The sequence below is a fragment of the Phalacrocorax aristotelis genome, chromosome Z (assembly GCF_949628215.1).
Source record: "Phalacrocorax aristotelis chromosome Z, bGulAri2.1, whole genome shotgun sequence".
NCBI lineage: Eukaryota > Metazoa > Chordata > Aves > Suliformes > Phalacrocoracidae > Phalacrocorax > Phalacrocorax aristotelis.
Genome location: NC_134311.1, coordinates 7,933,075 through 7,950,600, shown reverse-complemented (window position 1 = coordinate 7,950,600; position 17,526 = coordinate 7,933,075). Strand labels below are relative to the sequence as shown.

Below are 17,526 nucleotides of genomic sequence, written 5' to 3'. Positions count from 1 at the left end.
CCAGCTGGCAGCCATTTAATAATAGCATTCCTGAGGGGTTGATATGGGAGCTGATGATACTGCTTTAATACCTTTAATAATGACCTGGATGACAGGGTGCATTACACAGTCAGCCAGTCACTGCTGGTGCTAAATAAAAGGGAGTACCTCATAAACTGGAGAGAGGGCTGCTCTTGAGAGCGCATTTGACTGTAGAAATGGGCTGACAGAAATCTCATGAAGTTCAACAGGGGCAGAGGCACCTGGGATGCAGCAACTCCGTGCAACAGCACAAGCTGGGAGACAAGTGGGGGGAAAGCAGCTTTGCAAGGACTAAGGGTCCTGGTAGACAGCAACTCGAACATGAGTCAGCAGTATGACCATACCAGGCTGCATTAAATGTTGAGTGTCGTCAACGGCTTGAGGGGTATGATTATAACCCCTCCATTTGGTACATGTGCAACTTCAGCTGAAGAACCATGTCCAGGAAAGACAGTGACAAACTGCAACATCCTGGACAGGGCCACCAAGACTGTCAGGGGGGCTGAGGCATGATGTATTATGTGAAGTTGAGAGAACTGCGTTTGTCAGTCACATGTGACAGTCACATATCTACTAACGTTATGCTGGACATCTTTACTCAGCCCCACTCCATCATTACAGTCCTCAGACCAGTTTGCTCTCTGCTTGGACCACGTTTATCTCCAAGCTGAGTACATCCCAGGGCTGGGAGGATGTGGGGATGTGGGGAGGTGTGGGGGAGGTCTGTTCCTGTAAGCCTTCAATGACAGCTTAAAGGCAGCAACACTGAAGCTGCACTGTTCGCGGAGGACATGCCCTGGTGAATGGCTGCAGCAGGAAATAAGCAACCTGAAAGGCTGTCAAACAAAAAAAGAGAGAATCGTACAGATTATGATCCAATAAGAAGATATCAAAGATTAAAAACCAGGTTTGCTGCACTAACCCTAGACATATGATGTTTCTTCTTGCCTTCTCATATTTAGTTTCCCCATGCCACCAATTCTGCATTGCTGAGATCCTCTTCTGCCAATAAAACTCTTTCCTGATAGATTCAGATACTAATTCTCTATAAATTTTTGGAATTTTTTTGATTAAGTACTCCAAGAAGAGCTACATACCTTGCCTCAAGTACTTTTATAATCTTCTTGACAAATACATCAGTGACTAGGGATCAGCAAAAGTAAACCCTCAGGTCATCCTCCATCAAAGCCCACCAGTGGTCCATCAGGCAGTTCATGCAGGGTGAGAACTGGAGCAGAATTTACCATTACAGGACAAGCAAAAAGTGGCACTGTATTCTCAGCTCCACCAGGAAATGGACATTGACTTTGCAAGAGGTGCCTCTATACAAGAGTGAACACATTCTTCTGTGTTGAAACTGCCATACAAATATTGCTCTAACAATAAATACCTTGTCTAAATGGCTGGGGTGATGGGAATAAACTGTGTTGTTTTGTATTTGCACCATAAGGGAACCAAAGACTCTCAGAAAGGTGCAGATCCTTTGACCTGTGCACTACCAAATTGTTAGTATTAATGACAGACCTTTTTCGAGGCATCTACAGGGTAGAGGAAGAGAAAGAACTTTGGATGAGAGGAATATAGGCTGAAGACGCAGAAGAAGAGAAGAGGCAAGGAAAACAGACGTTAGGTGATTCTCAGCCAGTCAGGAGCTTAATTATATATATTGAGAGATTCAAGCTTGGACACATAAGCCAAATTATGTGTGCCAAGCCTGAACTGGGTTTGGAGCTGTGTTGAAGTTAATGCACACAGTGATTGACGCTGAGAAAACACAGCTCTTGCAACAAGCCCATAGCCTGGCTAAGAAGCATTACCAACAAACTGGAAAGTCAAAGGGTGGCTCAAATGTAAAAGTCAAGCCAGGAGCAGGGTTGGAGGCTGGACCAAGGTGAGGGAGGCAGGAGACCCAAGCCCAGGGCACAGGGTAGCAGGCATGGGGCTGCCTCAGGAGGAGGCAAGGGATGCTTCACGACAGCAGATGCAAAGAAAGAGAAACAGACACTTATGCCTTCACAAAGAATATGAGCTGTTAGTACAGAAAAGCAGCAAGACAGTGGCGGATTTACTGTAACGCTTTTTTTCGCAAGAAATATAACATAACATGCGCCACAGCAGCATCAGAGTGGTTGAAGACTGACCTACTGTGGTATCTTTGAATTTTGGCTTTATTCCATGTACTGGTGTCCACATAACTCATGGAAAGAACAAACAAAATTCATGCCTAGCTAAGAGGGTTGCCTGTAATGAAGACTTTGGTAGGTGGGAATACATGCATTGAACTGATTTGTTTTCTGAAGCCTGATTTAAAAGCTTAAGACCCAAGCCTGTAGCTATGACAGTTGTAATTTCACTCGTGACACCCTACACATAAAATCATTCGCTGTTCTAACAAAAACTGACTTGACAGACTTTAACAGTTCATGAAACTGTCATTCTTACAAGACTACTGCACACCTGAACATACCTTATCTATTTTTTCTCTGGAAATATCAAAAAAAGGCAGCAGATAACATGGAGAATGAGTTACAGCTAATATTTATATGCAGAATTACTTTACTGGTAAGATTTGTTGGAATGTAATTTAAGACCTGAAATAATTAATGTTCATCTCTCCACTGTAATGTTTTTTACAGTTTACTTTCAGCTTAAGGCTTAATTAAAAGATTGAAGACTTTAAATAGCCATTTCTTTTGCCTGCAAAGATGCCTGAAGAAATGGCATACATAGACGTGCACTATGTATAGTAGAGAAGTCCTACTGAGTCGAGTCATCCAAGAAGGCACAAACATACAGTCATCTAATGAATATTGTTGCTGATTGACACCACATTTATAATCACTCAGTATAAATTATTACAGAAGAAGACTGGGCTCATAATAAGAAAATAACAGTTATGTTATAATACTAAGTTTATCAGTAATGAAGAGTAATGAACATAATTTGTTCATCCACCCATTTTCCTGGGAACTCAGACAGATCCAAAAGTTTCTTAGACAAAGGGAAAAAAACCTTGATTATTGATGTCAGTTAATATTAGTTCAGTTTGTGCACATGTGTATTCCCGTTTGAAATGAAAATGTTTTCCCTAAGTTTTCTGTCCATACGTTTATCAAAGTACCTGTCTTAGCTCTCATTCTGGTTTTGTAGCTCTGCTTTCTGAAGCAGGATTTCCTCTCAGTTATAGTGTCGGTTATTTGGCATTAGGGGCATGGCAGAATTATCAGTGTATGCACCTCATGAATACCAATGAATATCACATTAAAAATAGTAATTCTATTTTTAAAGTCTAAAAAGGCCCATATGCTGATGAGACTACCTAGCTAGCTAAATTTGTATAATGAAATATGGAGATACTTATATTTATATTTATATATACATATACATACACACATATTTGGAGGTTGACTTCCCTCCTTCAAGCCAGAATATTTTTTTAAACCCAAACCATTCAAGAATGCAAAGATAAAATACTAACATCAAAGTTAGTGGCAAATCTTGAAAATGTGTCTAGGTGCCTTTATATTCCTTTTCCAATTTACCACACTCTTTCTTTGGACTCCATAAATGCATCTGCATCATCTCCCTTTTGTAAACAAGGTGCAACACAGCTGTGAATCCTGGGCTTTGCAGGCAGACTTTTTTCCCTCAGTGTTCCTTTATGATTTCTTACTGCTGCATCCTTCTTGCCCTTTTGCAGTTTTCACTCCCCTGAACCTGTGTCACAGGCCCTGTCTGGCATTTAACCACTGGCATTTTTTGCGTCGGCCCACCCAGACTGCTGTCTTCCCAAGACATGCTTCTTTCAGATGTACTGTTGTGATCTAAGAGGACAACTCATAGATGTGGACCGAAGAATGCCGAGTCAGGCCTCGAATCATGCTATTTGATACAATAATGAGTGAACCAAAATAAAAACAACAATAAAACCAAAGCCTCTTTGAAGGTGAGATGATTCACACATGTTCCTCTTTAGTTACTAACATCAAATGGTTCAAATCACAATATTCCAGGAGATTTCATCCCAAGTTACAAAAGATGCTACAGGATCCAGTGGTCCAGATTTTCAATCCTCTTGTCTCAAATCTCCCAAGCATGTTATGTTTGTGATGGAACTATGAGAAAGTCTCCTAAGAGAGGCGTGAGAGTGCTCTGCTATGTACACTGTGCTGTGGACAGGCAATTTGGTGTTTCTTAGTAAAATACAAAAAAATAGGCAACAAAATTTTACAGTGATTTGCAGGACTGCTGTCTTGCTCATTTTGCACCTGCTGCCAGTGTACAGTAGAGCTCACAGCTGAATAATGTCAAATTTGAACGAACCCAAACCAGTTCGAACTTACACAGGCATGGTCACTCTCAAAGAAGTTATATTTATGAGGAAATACTGTCTTATTGATTTAGCAGAAAGGTACCAAACAGCCATTTCCACTGCCTGCAAACCTTGTAAGGGATCCTAAGGGCCACCCATCCTGCCTAGTCACACACACATAAAATTTCAGACTGTGGAAAAGAAAGACAACACATTTAATGCTTCAGCAGAACAGAAAACAAAGCAAGTGCCTTCTCACTGGTCTCGCTTATGCTGTTCTTCAGCTTTTCTCTACACCCATTTCCATGTCCAGTATGGGGGCTGACAGCTTGTCTGCGCTTAGCTCAGTAAGGAGGCCAGACGAGGCTGCAGCCAAACGAAAACCTGCACTGAAGTGAAACCAGCGAGCAGCCTGCAAGCACCAGGAGGCATGCTGCTGTCTCCACTTAGTGAAAATAAGCTGACAGACAGATGGACATACATAGATGGATGCAACTATGTGCATGTCTGCATATATTTTCTTTTCCTTTGACAAGTAAATCAATCCTCACTCACAAAGTTAATCTGGCCACATATGCCACATACAGATTAGCAGGCACTTCACCCCATCTCTTTAAAATAAACCATTTAACAGCAACCATTTAACAACCTTCTAACACATCAATACACAGCTATTCATAAAACGCAGCCTAATAAATACAGAGCATGCGTATGTCTGGAACGTGCATGACCCATGTGTTGCCCATGGGATCCTTGATTGCCTCTTTCCTGTCTACCCTTGGGCCAGCGTCGCCCATTTCTAGCAGCCCTTTCTGGCTGTATGAATCAGCTTTGGTCATGATTTCTCATCTGCAGGCTTGCTGGCAGCACGTTGAAGATTCAGCTGCGACCTCGTGCTGTGGTTGAGCTGTAACTACATTGGCAAATTATTTTTAATTTTAAAAATAAAATCCTGATTCCTTCTATTTCCTAGCTTATTAACAGTGGCTCTTAAATGGCATTCATCCACCCTTTTTACCTGCAGTAAATGCACTCTAATTGTTTGTAAATCTGTGCCTGTTACTGGCAGTGATGCAGTTTAAAGGCAAGATCAACGCACAGTTTGTGCATACTTCCCTCTAGTGGACGCAAAGCCACGGAAAAACAGCAAAATACAGCAACGGAATTTCTCTACGGAGACACAAATACCACAGATAACTAATAAAGAAGGAATGGTGCCCAGCTGTCCTTATAACATCAGCTCAAGATTACCAGGAAAGGTAATGGAGATCTAGTGAAACGCTAAAAATACAAGAAACAGAAAACTGACTTGAGAAAAAAAGTCTTACTGGATTTATAAACATTTATTTCATTGCTAAGCAGAGGCCTCTAACAATATAATCCTGCAGATTTACTTTGTGAACCTTAAGGGAATGGTTTGGAGAGAGCAAAATGTATCATAAATTGTTTCAAATGCTATCCTCCTTGACAAAACCTGCTGTAAATTTTTCAGCTGAAGGTTTGAATCGGCTTCACTGCTCCACGATGGAGGTATTGACCACTGGGAGGTGCCCCAGCATTGCTCTTGGTGAAAGATGAACTCCACCCAGATAAGACTGACTTTACAGAAGAATACAAGCATTTCAACCAGTGTCACTGCACCAGCAGTTTCCCACCTGCAAAGAGAGTCTGGTATAAGACTGTGAAGTATGCCAGTGTCAAAACTGTGAGAGAGCAGCTGCATCCATGGTGGAGTCTCCACAGGCCAGGGGCCCAAGGTTAGGCCTATCCCACACAGGCTCAGCCAAATAGGCCCATCTGCAGCAGGGCCCCAGCCTCTGCCATCTCCCCCTCCCTGGTAGCTCTGTGCCACCCTGCACTGCGACAAGGGCACGGCACAGCACTCCCCTCCACGCTGGAATACACAAACTCAGCTGGCACCAGCTGCTGCACCTGTTCACCCACCACTTCAAGAAGCTGATGGGCTGCTGGCAGCAGGGCTGTGTATGGAGAAGGGTACTCGCACACAGGCAGCAGCTCCTGCCACCTCTCGTGAGTCTTCACGCTCCTCTGGCTGCCCCATGGGAGGCACAGGTTCCCGCAGAGGGCTATGTCCCACAGTCCTTTTACCCCTGCAATAAAAAACATAACACTTCCCTGGAAGACGGTTAGTCTTTTTGTAGTGCCTTCACAAACCGCAGGCAATTGCTTGCTCTAGGTGTTATCCCAAAAAGCAGGTTTGTTCGCTCCATGTGCAAAACACCAAACTACACAGAATGGAGGTATTTTGTTTAATTCATGTTTGCACAAAGATGGGTGCTGGAGGTGGTAACCCACAAAGCAGCACCCCACACCTAGAAACTCCAAGGCATTTATACAGTTAAATGTGTCAGTCACAGCTAATAGCCACACACCTCAGCTAATAATTGGTTAATTTCTTTCTCACTTCGATGCAACGGTACAGCTCCCTTTAAATTTACCACACATGCTCAGAGAGTAAGGGGCTTGTTTGGGGGGGCGGGGGGAGCAGTCCTGGCCTATGGTCATGATATTTAGTACTATAACGAGGACAGTTCACCTAAAGGGCACTTTTAGTTCTTATCAACATTCCAATTAGTTGTCCTCCTTGACTACACACTTTATCACCCTGTCCTCAGCCTCTTCTGAGGTGGGATGTTTGCTTTGATCTCAGCTTTCCTCAGGGACATAGTAATAAAACAAGTGCTTCCCTCTCAGCTCCCTTCTCTGGCCGCCAAATTCTGTTTTGCCAGGCTCACATGGTTCATTTTCATGGCTTAGCAGAACACTCTACAACTCCATTTTCTTATAGGCATACATATGTAACCAGGGTGATGAAGTTAACCAAACATGGATGCTGCTATACCATCCAACTGAACATTAAGTCCGGGGACAAGCAATGTATTCGTTAATCTGTATTTTAGTCATTAGTTAATCCTTAATGGAATAGATAATGCATCTCTGTCAGAACCCCTCTCCCTTTAGACTCAAAGCCTAATTTTTAGATCCCAAAACCCTCACTCCTAGTGGTTAGCGTCCAAACCTCTGTTTTAAGGATTAAATTAAAGCCTCACTTCTTGGTAGTAATGATTCAGGGTATAAATGGTTGGGAGTTACTAATACAATCTGGTGTAGCTCAACTAAGGCTGGGACCCGGAGCCAAAACTTAGCCGAGATAAGGAGGTAGCTGAAACAAGAACAGCCTGCATGATGACTAAACCTTGTTGCTTTAGGGAGTCAAAGAGGCCTTGAGATTCGAAGTACCTAAACAAAGTCACGATGACATTTGGCCTTAAGAAAAGCAGACGTACAGAGCCATAAAGATAAGGAACTGCAGAGCAGACGCTAAACCAGAACAGACCATCCCTCAAGGACAGTACATACGTAATCTCAGAACTGAGTCTGCGCAAACACAAGGGTTAACTAGCGGGCACAGGGAGGAAGAGTATGTCCTTCATCCAGAGCCCCCTGATGACCACCCGGAGACACCAATAGGCATGCGCTATCAATGCCTGAATATGTATATCTTTTATCAGACAGCTAATGAATATGTATATGAAGCATGTACTTAACTGGCACAAAGTGATCTGACGGTGTGCACGTTAGGGGGAGAGATCCCCCGTGCATCCGGCACCGTAAATAAAGAATGCCTGCCTTTTAACACCACGTTGGTGTTACGAGATTCATTCCCGATTTCGGTGACACATCTGCCTCTGTGAGACCATACAGCATCCACAGAATCACAGAATGCTTTGGGTTGGAAGGGACCTTTAGAGGCCACCTATTCCAACCCACTGCAGTGAGCAGACACCTTTAAGTCGATCATCACTCAAGGAACAGCAGCACACGCGTTCCTGTTAACCAGAAGGTGAGAATGCCATGGCAACACCGCATTTCGGCGGCGTGGTTATAAAGGAGGGGAACATCACAATCCCACCGGCCCGCTGGGGGCACCGGGCAAAGCAGAGAGCCGCCATGCGGACCGTTCTTCACCAGGAGGCGCTTGCGGGCCTCTCCCAGGACCGGTCCTTCAGCGGCGGCGGCGGTACATCCACCTAGCTCCGGAGAGGGGCTGACTCAGCGCGGCCCCGCCGCCCTTCCTCAAAATGGCGGCAGGTAGCGGAGACGGGGCGGCAGGAAGTGACGCCACGCCGCGCGCCCGTCCCGGCGCGGAGCGAAGGGCCCGTGGCCGCTGGTGGAGCGGGGAGGACCGCTCTGGGACGCTGTTTCTACTGCCGCGGCGGACTCTGGGGCGCTTCTCGGGGCAGGCCCGCGGGTGAGGGGAGCCGGGAGCACAATCCTCCCGTTGAGGAGCCGGACAGGGAGCGGGCCGGGTCGCCATGACCCGGTGGGCTCGGCGGAGCGGCGCCGCCAGCGGCAGGGCGCTGGATGCCACCCCCTGGGCGGAGATGGCGGCCGGCCCCGAGGTGCGGGAGGGCCGCACGGGCCCTCTCTCCGTGAAGAAGGAGCCGGAGAAGAGGAAGAAGAAGAACAAGAAGAAGAAGGAGTACCTGAGCGAGGACGTTAACGGGTTCGCGGCGCACCTGAGGGAGAGCTCGGAGCGCGGCGAGGCGGGCGGCGCGGCGCCGCGGGAGGAGATGGCGGCAGCACTGAGGAAGGAGAGGCGGCGGGAGGACCGGCGGCTGAAGAGGCAGGAGATGAAGAAAAACGCCATGGTGAGCGTTACCCAGATAGTGAGCTCTGCCCAGATTTGCTGGTCGCGAACAGGTGGCAAAACTTCAGAAAGTTTTTCCTAAAAATTCCTGGGTTTTTTTTTTAAGGAAGGAAACGACCTAAAACAACATTTCCTAAAAACGCGTGGATCAGGCAGGTTCCTAATTCCCCACCGGCCCCGCTGGGAGGTGGCTCAGCGGGGAGCGAGGTGGTTCCACCACAACCATAGCCTCTGCCCAGGGCCATTTCAGGGTAATGAAGCGAACTCAAGTATCTCAACTTTGAAACAAACAACTAATTTCAGCCTAGGTCTTAGCCTTCAGCCCGCCTTTTCCGGCAGAACGCTGTTCTTTCTACCCTTTGATAAACTCCCAGTCCCTCTTGTCTCCTGGGTGGAACTAGTTCAGTGTGTCTCCAGATGTATTTCATCAGTGCGATGTTTTGGGGCCTCCGTCTGCAGCGTCTGCTATCCGAGAACTGCAGTGAGAGCTCTAGCAGGCTCTAATGAAACTTTCTAAAAGCAGTTATTTCAGCACAAGCTTATGTATTCAGCATAAATTTATGTTGAATGTAACCTGGGAACATACAGAGGACAGTTACTACTAATTAATCTGAGATATCGAAGTGCTTCATGAGTAAATTATAGGACTGTTGCAACATTGTTAGTATTTACTTAAGCATGACTGCAGCAGTATTTGACGAGCTTGGAGAACTGCACTGTAGTCAAAATAAACTATCATCGTTCATCTAGGGCGCTTGGTTGTCAGTGAGTGAGTGGCCTGTATGGTGTGTTGGTAGAAGGAGAAGAGTACCCATAAGACTGTGCTTTAATGGCATAGACCACTGACAGTTATTTTGTGACAGGGTACAATGCCTCTTTTGTCTAGCTGTTTCTCCCTGAGGAGAAAATCCCTCAATATCTTTGCCTTCTAAAAAGCCAGAAGGCCTTGTTAGACTGGGATTTTCAGGTCTTTGAGTGCCATTCACAGAATCTGTGATTGGTTCAGAAATTATTCTGAAGGAACAGAGAAGTGCTTTGTTTTGTTATGTGAACTGTCTATGGAAATGCATATAACTTAATTTTTATTTTCAAAGGTATGTTTCCACTGTAGAGAACCTGGCCATGGTGTCGCTGATTGCCCTGCAGTACTTAAAAGTCAAGATATGGGCACAGGAATCTGTTACCGGTGCGGATCCACGGAACATGACATCAGCAAATGCAAGGCAAAAGTAGATCCAGCTGTTGGTATGTCTCAGAAATTTGTATTTATTGAGGTGCTTTGGTCTTGAGTTTTCTGACTACTGAAATACAAGCTTTGTGATTTAGTAACTTAAGTGATCTGATGAGATAGGTTAATATGTTTAAAAAACTACAATATTATAACAATGAACGTAACAGCATAAGAGACAGTATAGTGTTTGTAGTATAATAGTGTAGTAAAATACTGTCATTAGAGTGTATTCACAGTTGTCTGTGACTTTACAAAGTTTTTTAATGTGGAACATCAACTATACGGGATTTTGCAGGGGCGTTTCCGTATGCAAAATGTTTCATCTGTGGTGAGATGGGGCATCTGTCAAGGTCATGTCCAGATAATCCCAAAGGATTGTATGCTGAAGGTGAGTGTGGTGATTTACTGAAACCAAAACACATTTTTCATACCTGCCTGACACAGAACATAGTAACGCTCTAAGTGATTGAGGATCCGACTAAAAGGAATTTCTGAATATCTTTTACTCTTGGTTAAAGCAGATTAATTCTGGGGAATGCAGGGAAATTCAGTGTTAATATTGATTACCTAGGGATTTTTGCTTTAATTGTAAGCTTAGTGTTAATGAGGTGAGATGCAATGTATAAGAACTTGCTTGTGCTTGCCATTTCAAGAGGTGCACTAATACACAAGATCCTAACAGGCTGTATGTATTTAGTCAGTCTGTGTTTAAACGTACATTTACCAATGTATGTGGTAAAAACATACTCTTGTACTATAGCTTAAGGCTTTGGGAGGTGTTCACGCAAAACTACAGCTCTCATTAGAAAGAGGACATCTTCATTTTAAGTTACTTTAATGAGAAATGTGACCTAAGTTTGAAGGTTTCACTCAGATACTGCTCTGCCTAGTTTCTCTGTTGGCGCTGACAACCAACATTCTATCTTCCAGTACAATCTTGAGGTCTTGCAAACTCAAAAGGGTGGTTCTGTAACAGTTAAATTGGAAGAAAAATCACTTCAGAGGCACTGCATTTCTACTTTCAGTGTTTGGACTATTAGTATCTCAGTACCTGTAGTTGGATTGCCTGTCTCTTGGGATCTCCCATTAATTTCAGAATTTCCTTTGAATAATTGAATTTCAGTAGAATTCAGCTTGTTTCTCAAAAAGAGAGCTTCAAACAAATCAAATGTTCCAGAAGCTGGAAAGGTCCCTGACTACTACAGGCACTACAGTGAAGAGGATTAACCCTTTCTCAGCCAAAACCAGCACAGTGGTGAATGGAATTCTTAGTATGTGATGCTTTACAGAAGCAGCTCTGTCTGTCAGAGTCGCAGGAAGCTGTGTTTGCAGGCTTGCAACACAGTGGAGCAGATACGCAGCCAGTGTTATGTTACTGTGCCTAGGAGTGCAGACCTCTCCAAAGGGACATTTCCCTATCTTTTCTACAGGTTGTCACTACAGAAAACTAGGAACAAGATTTTTCAGTATGCATACAAGCACAAAACAGTGTAGGCGTTTGTTCTGTGTTTGGTGTTGTTTTTTTTCCCCCAGATGATTAACAACTTTCTTTCTGAACAGGTGGTGGCTGCAGACTTTGTGGCTCTGTGGAGCACTTCAGAAAAGACTGTCCGGAAAAACAGAACGCGGGTGAGATGCAGGGGAGGATAAAGAGAGGAGTTTGAGTGCACAGCTGAGTAATGTTTATTTACTGCTTTGCCTGGCTTTGGCCAGGTAAAAAGAGTTTGAGAAGAGAGCTAGCAAATAGCAAAGGTGACCTTCCTTTGGGAATGAGTGCTTATGTTAAGGGGTATGTGGAGGAGGGAGTAAATTGCGATGCAAAACTTGAACTTTCCATTTTAAAAAAAAAATCTAGCTTGTCGATTCCTGAAGATAATATGATGAGCTAACGTGTATTTGTTAGCCAATATTTATGCTGCTGTTTACAACTTTAGAAGCTGTAGATCAGAACTGGTTTCTTCTTTTGGTGATTTGAGTGTGAAGTGGTGGAACTGAATATAACATCAGTTGCAGGGTGGTGGTGCTGGCAGCTTGTCAAAGCTGCATGTGCAGGCAAGTGTGCAAGTCATTCAAGATGGGAGAGGAGGAGGAGACGGGAGATCTGCCCAGCTAGATTCACCAGCTAATGAGCTGCTTATGTGTTCTTCAGTCTTTCATGTGGGTGGAAGAATGGCATTATATACAAAAGATTTGTGCTAAGAAAGGCAAAAGCATCAAACAAGGGTTTGAAGAAATGAGGCTGTTACTGAAGTGGTGAAACATTTGCTCATTTTTCTGCCTTGTTTGTATGGCTTATAGAACTCCTGGGTTAATGGTAAGCCATAAACTTTTGTGGAATTTATGTAAGAAATTATGTCAGCAATAGAGGCCACTGATCTGATCTCTATACATGATACTGTTGCATCCAAGACCATATGTGACCTTCTAGATGAATGCTGCTTTGCTAGTTTAGAACCAGTGAGATTGCATCTTAACTGGTCTGACAGAAGTTTCTGATCTGAAAAGACTCTTCAAAAATTTCCCCAAACTCATCAGCCATGGCAGATTGTTGGGCAGTGTCTGCTCAGGTCACTGCTGAATTGACAGCCTGTCACGTAGCCCTGGTTGGATTTCCGCGTGCCACATTTACTGCAAATGACCTTTGTGTGGTTAACGCTTTTTGTAAGTCAAAAACCTGCACAGAAGCAGTAGGAGAAAAGAAACATTTGTAGGGAATGGCATTGCTCAAAGCTGGGCCAACTGTAACCAGGAGGTGGCAGTCCTCAGATGTTAGCGCAGTGGTGTGCAAGCCTTCCTGCACTCTGGCAGCAGGGCTCTAAAGCATGCGTGAAGCAGAACTGGAATGTTTTTTTCCTACCATTTTTTGAGAAGTTTTATGTCCATAATGAAGACTTGACACTGCTGGTTAATTTCCCAATGGGCATCTTAGTCTTTACGCTGATGCTTCAAAACTAGTGCTGCTGGTTTAAAAATAGTGAATTCATTGGAACTGTGACACCGTTGGTAAGAATTGGAATATTCTTTGAAATCAGTTTGTGAAGTACTTTTAGACTACAGGAAGATAGCTGGCAAAGAAGTTTAGGCCTGCTTTAATACACAGAAGTTAATCCAAATAATGATTGGATTAATGTGATACTTTTGGTATGATCTGATTTGTTGCTCTCAAAATTAGATAGTCATTCAGAAAAGAAATATCCATTGGTTAACAGTATTCTCTGGGAAGGTGGTATGAATTGGTCTAAATAGCATTTAAGCAGCGAAAGTGTAATGATGATTATATGCACGGATGTGAGTTGAGTAATGTAGATTTTGCTCTGTTGTGCCTCCTCAGGCTTAGTTTTTTAATCTCTATAATAGAGAGGGTCTTTACTTGATACCCAGAGGTACTTGACATACTCTGAAGTCCTCATCATAAGAGTTATTTGAACTGATATGAGAGCTAATGCATTGTCCGTGTACTCCTGGAACGTTTCTTTGGACAGTCAAATAGGAAAAAACATGTAGTAATGATTCCTGAACCTTGACAACCTGCGTGGGGAAAGAAGGGGAGTTTGCAAAAGACAATTTAAAACAAACAAAAAACCAACAAACCAAGGACCTCCTGTAAAAAGAGTTGGCTTCAGAGCTAGAACTAAATAGATGGGTCTTTGTTGAAACAATGACAGGCCTTTGCAGGCCAAATCTTCCTCAAACGTGAAAGTTTGATATAATGGTAGTGCTCAGCCTTTCCATCACCTCTTGTCTCTCACTCTACAGACCAGGTTACAGTCGGGCGATGGGCCACTGGAATGAGTGCAGATTATGAAGAAATTACAGAAACACCAAAGCTGCAAAAACCAAAAGCAAAAGTACCTAAAGTTGTTACTTTTTGAAGGCCTCTTGGTTCTAGAGTGCAGTCAGCTGCATTGCTTCACTCCAGAGAAGTGACTGTGCAGAATCGATTGCTGGTTCTGGAAAATCAAGCAGACTGCTGCTGCTAAATTATGTTTTTTGTCCCCCTTCGTTTTTCCGGTTAGCCTCCCAGGCGCCCCTAGCTTGCTGAAAAGCTGGGAACAACAGAAATACAGAAAGTGGGTATTTTTTTTTATTTTTATATCTTTCTGCTGATACACAGCATTCCCTCTCACTGCCAGCTCTCTGAAGGAGGAAATTGGCTTCTTGCAACAGGGATCTGGTTGCAGTAACCAAACAGCGTATGTGCATTTTATCATGGGGGTCTGTGACCGCTGGATTTTGGCGGTCAGTATTGTTACCCTAAGAGCGCTGCTTTTACTTACCAGAGATGGACACAATCATGCTGGTCTTAATAAGACTATTTCTACACCTCTCTGAAAGGCTCTGTGGGTATTTTCTAGTGTCTTTTGTTGTGTTCTGGTTTGGTTTTGTCTTCTGCTTTTAGAAATAATAATTTCTTGCACTGTATGTGGAAGGTTGAGCAGCCTTGTGGTGAAGTTACCGGGTAAACCCTACAGCTGCTAGAGTTTGGGGGTGCAATTGCTGCTTCTCAGCTAAATATGTATGTGCACTAACCCGATTCTTTATTTCTTCACTAATAGAAATGGAATCATGCCCTTCCTCTGATACCTATGGTGAAATATACCTGAAAAGAGTTGGAAAGCAAGTGAGCAGCTTGCTTTTATTTTCTTTACTTTTACCAAGGAAAGTGCTCCAAAATCTTGGGTGTTTCTATCCTTTGGTGGGCTGGGAGTAAACTTTGCTTTGTATTACAAATGCCTGCTTAGTGGCAGATTCCTTTATTTTTTAAATGAAGACTGCAGCCTTAGAAAAACTGATACATACCACAAAAAGTTACAAAACCAACCCGAAATGTAGTTCCTGCAGTACCTCTCCAGGCACTAGTAATTTGGCCTACGCAGCCAGTGGGGGATAGGCGCTCTCTCACTTGCATCTGATCGCCTCACTCAAGATGAACATGGAAGCACGATGTCGCTGCAGAAGCGCACCCCAGGCTCGTCTTGCATGTGGCACTTCATTCCGAACGGGTGCCTTGGCACAGTTTGGGTAGCACGGGCAGGTGCCGTGCAGGGTCAGGGTTCCTGCGCAGTGCTCCGCTGTGCTCTGCGGGCAGGCACCTGCCACATCGGGCTGCTTGTGCCTCGGACAAATAGGGTACTCCAGAGTCCCAGAGATCTTAAATGTGCTTTCCAAAAACTTTGTCTTGTGTTACACAGCAATATGCAACAGTCCTCGAGGGGAAGCTACACAGTAGCAAAGCTAAAGCTTCTAAAGAATTAACTTGTCCTTTGAAGAAGAGTGTCCTGATGGTCAGTACATTGCCTTGGAGAGAAGACAGAAGGAGCACCAGATAGCAGACGAGCTCAGGACTGGTGCTTAGGGCCAGCGGCTGAAACTATGAATTTGGAACATTCTTTTCTTACAGCAGAAAACAAATACAGGAATTTAATTGCATGGATAAATTTTATATTTATAGATCTTAATTATTTTTAATAAAACAATGCTAAAAAATACAACAGTTGGTGCTCTTACTTTAGGTTTCCTGGTTCTGCTCTGGATACAAAAGCATGTTAAGTTGACTAAGATAGGGCATGTATATTCAGTTTTTAATTATCAGAGTACACATTTAAATGGGGAAGAGGAGTGGATGTGGAAGAAATCAAGGATTAATTACTGAGTTTTAATCAGCTATTGGAGTAAAGCTCAAAGCAGTATAGCTTTTAGTGTGGACATTTTGCAACAGGCAGTTTGCAACAGACATTTCCCTTTCTATTATATGGATAAGTATATCTGAAAAGCATCTTCTTAGATCGTTTCCTGTATTTTAAAACTCCATGGGTTACAGTATCGTTCTTTTTCCCATCAGAACTTGAAGCTGTGAACCTTGACTTTCCCAGTGGTACCAGGGCTTCCCAGAGTCGGGGTTGGTGTGGGCAGTGCGGTGTGCCAGTTGTGGTTGCCGAGTGCAGCCTCTCCTCCTGAGGAAAGAGCTGCTGTGGGTCTGAGTAAGACATGGTCACCCAGTTGTGCTGCTGCAGTCTGAGGCAGAAGTGTCCCTTTGACCAACTGCAAAGTTGTACAGTGTATGACATGTAAGTTGGAAGGAAAGAAAATTCACTGTTCCCTTCCCATGGCTGATATCTGTTGCTCCTGCTTGGCAAAAGGGACTCTTAAAAAACAGGATGGCGAGAGGGCAGTTGTGGCAAAAAGGAACGCTGCAATAAGCGGTGGATTGACCTTCTCAGAATGGTGTAGCAGAAACAGGGCATACTAGCATCCAGCTTGCCCGCCTTCTGAGCCCAGCCATCTCTTCAGCGCAGTGGTGTAGTGCTCCTCAGGAGGCCAGTGAGCCTAGCAGCCATCACGGGGTAAGACAACCCTGAGTTTCATACCTGTTGCTCTGGTGTATTTGCACCATAAGAACACTTGCAGGGCTCCTGTACCTTGCTACTGCTCAGTTGTTGTCTGAGATGAAACAATGGACTTCTTCAGACTTAGGAAATCACAGGGGACACTCTTTGTGAGAATTTATAAAGGCAACAGCTGTTATCAGGTAATCACACGTGTGCTTGCATGGGGCTGGAAGCACATACACCTCCCTCTAGTCCTTGGCTTCCGTGACTGCTGAGGAAAATGTGGCACTGAACTGCTTGCACTATACTCTAAAACAGCTGCACAGGTGAGCAATCTTCAGTAACTGTTGGACAAAACTACTTGTAAATGCACCCACTAATCACTTTTTAGACGGTTGCACGAAGGTATGTATAGCTGAATAAAGCTATTTGAAAGGCAGCTGTGAAAGGTGCTGCACGTACAGATGCATCGTACCCACAAATAAATTTAAAAGTTAGGCAAATAATCAGTTTAAGCAATGTTTGTGCACCAGACATGTGAATCTCCTTGTCTTGGAACTTGCACGGAGAGTGGTAAAAATACAATCTTCGATCTATGTCAAAAAAGGCACTCTCCCCCTGCACCCCAAAGATGGTGGCTGCATCTGGAGTGTGGCCCAACTTTGCAGGGCGTTACACTACAACAACCAAGGTCTCAGTGTTAGAGCTTAGGGCAGAACCTTTTGTTAGGCATGAGTTTGACAGAACGTGAATATTTAAAAAATGCCAAATAATATTCTCCAGATAGCCCTTGAGATAGCCCCACCGCTGAGTTCAGCGTGTCAGTGTCTCTAAAGGCAAGTTTCGAGCTGTGTGCGTAGGAAGCCTGCGTAGGAAACAGCTGGTAGGAAATGCTTGGTACAGGCAGCATTTGGGTTCTTTCTCCCTGACGTGCTGTCACGATCCATTGTTGGGTTGAACA

At 44.1% G+C, this 17,526-nt stretch overlaps 1 protein-coding gene across 1 annotated transcript; it reads left to right on the top strand.

The window, feature by feature from the left end:
* The first annotated feature begins 8,499 nt into the window (after window positions 1-8,499).
* ZCCHC9 (zinc finger CCHC-type containing 9) lies at window positions 8,500-15,728 on the top strand. Its single transcript, XM_075078219.1, has 5 exons — window positions 8,500-9,006; window positions 10,100-10,250; window positions 10,532-10,624; window positions 11,797-11,865; window positions 13,993-15,728. Exons 1-5 carry the CDS (start codon window positions 8,671-8,673, stop codon window positions 14,106-14,108), a joined length of 765 nt encoding a protein of 254 aa, XP_074934320.1. The 5' UTR covers window positions 8,500-8,670; the 3' UTR covers window positions 14,109-15,728.
* Window positions 15,729-17,526: the final 1,798 nt, after the last annotated feature.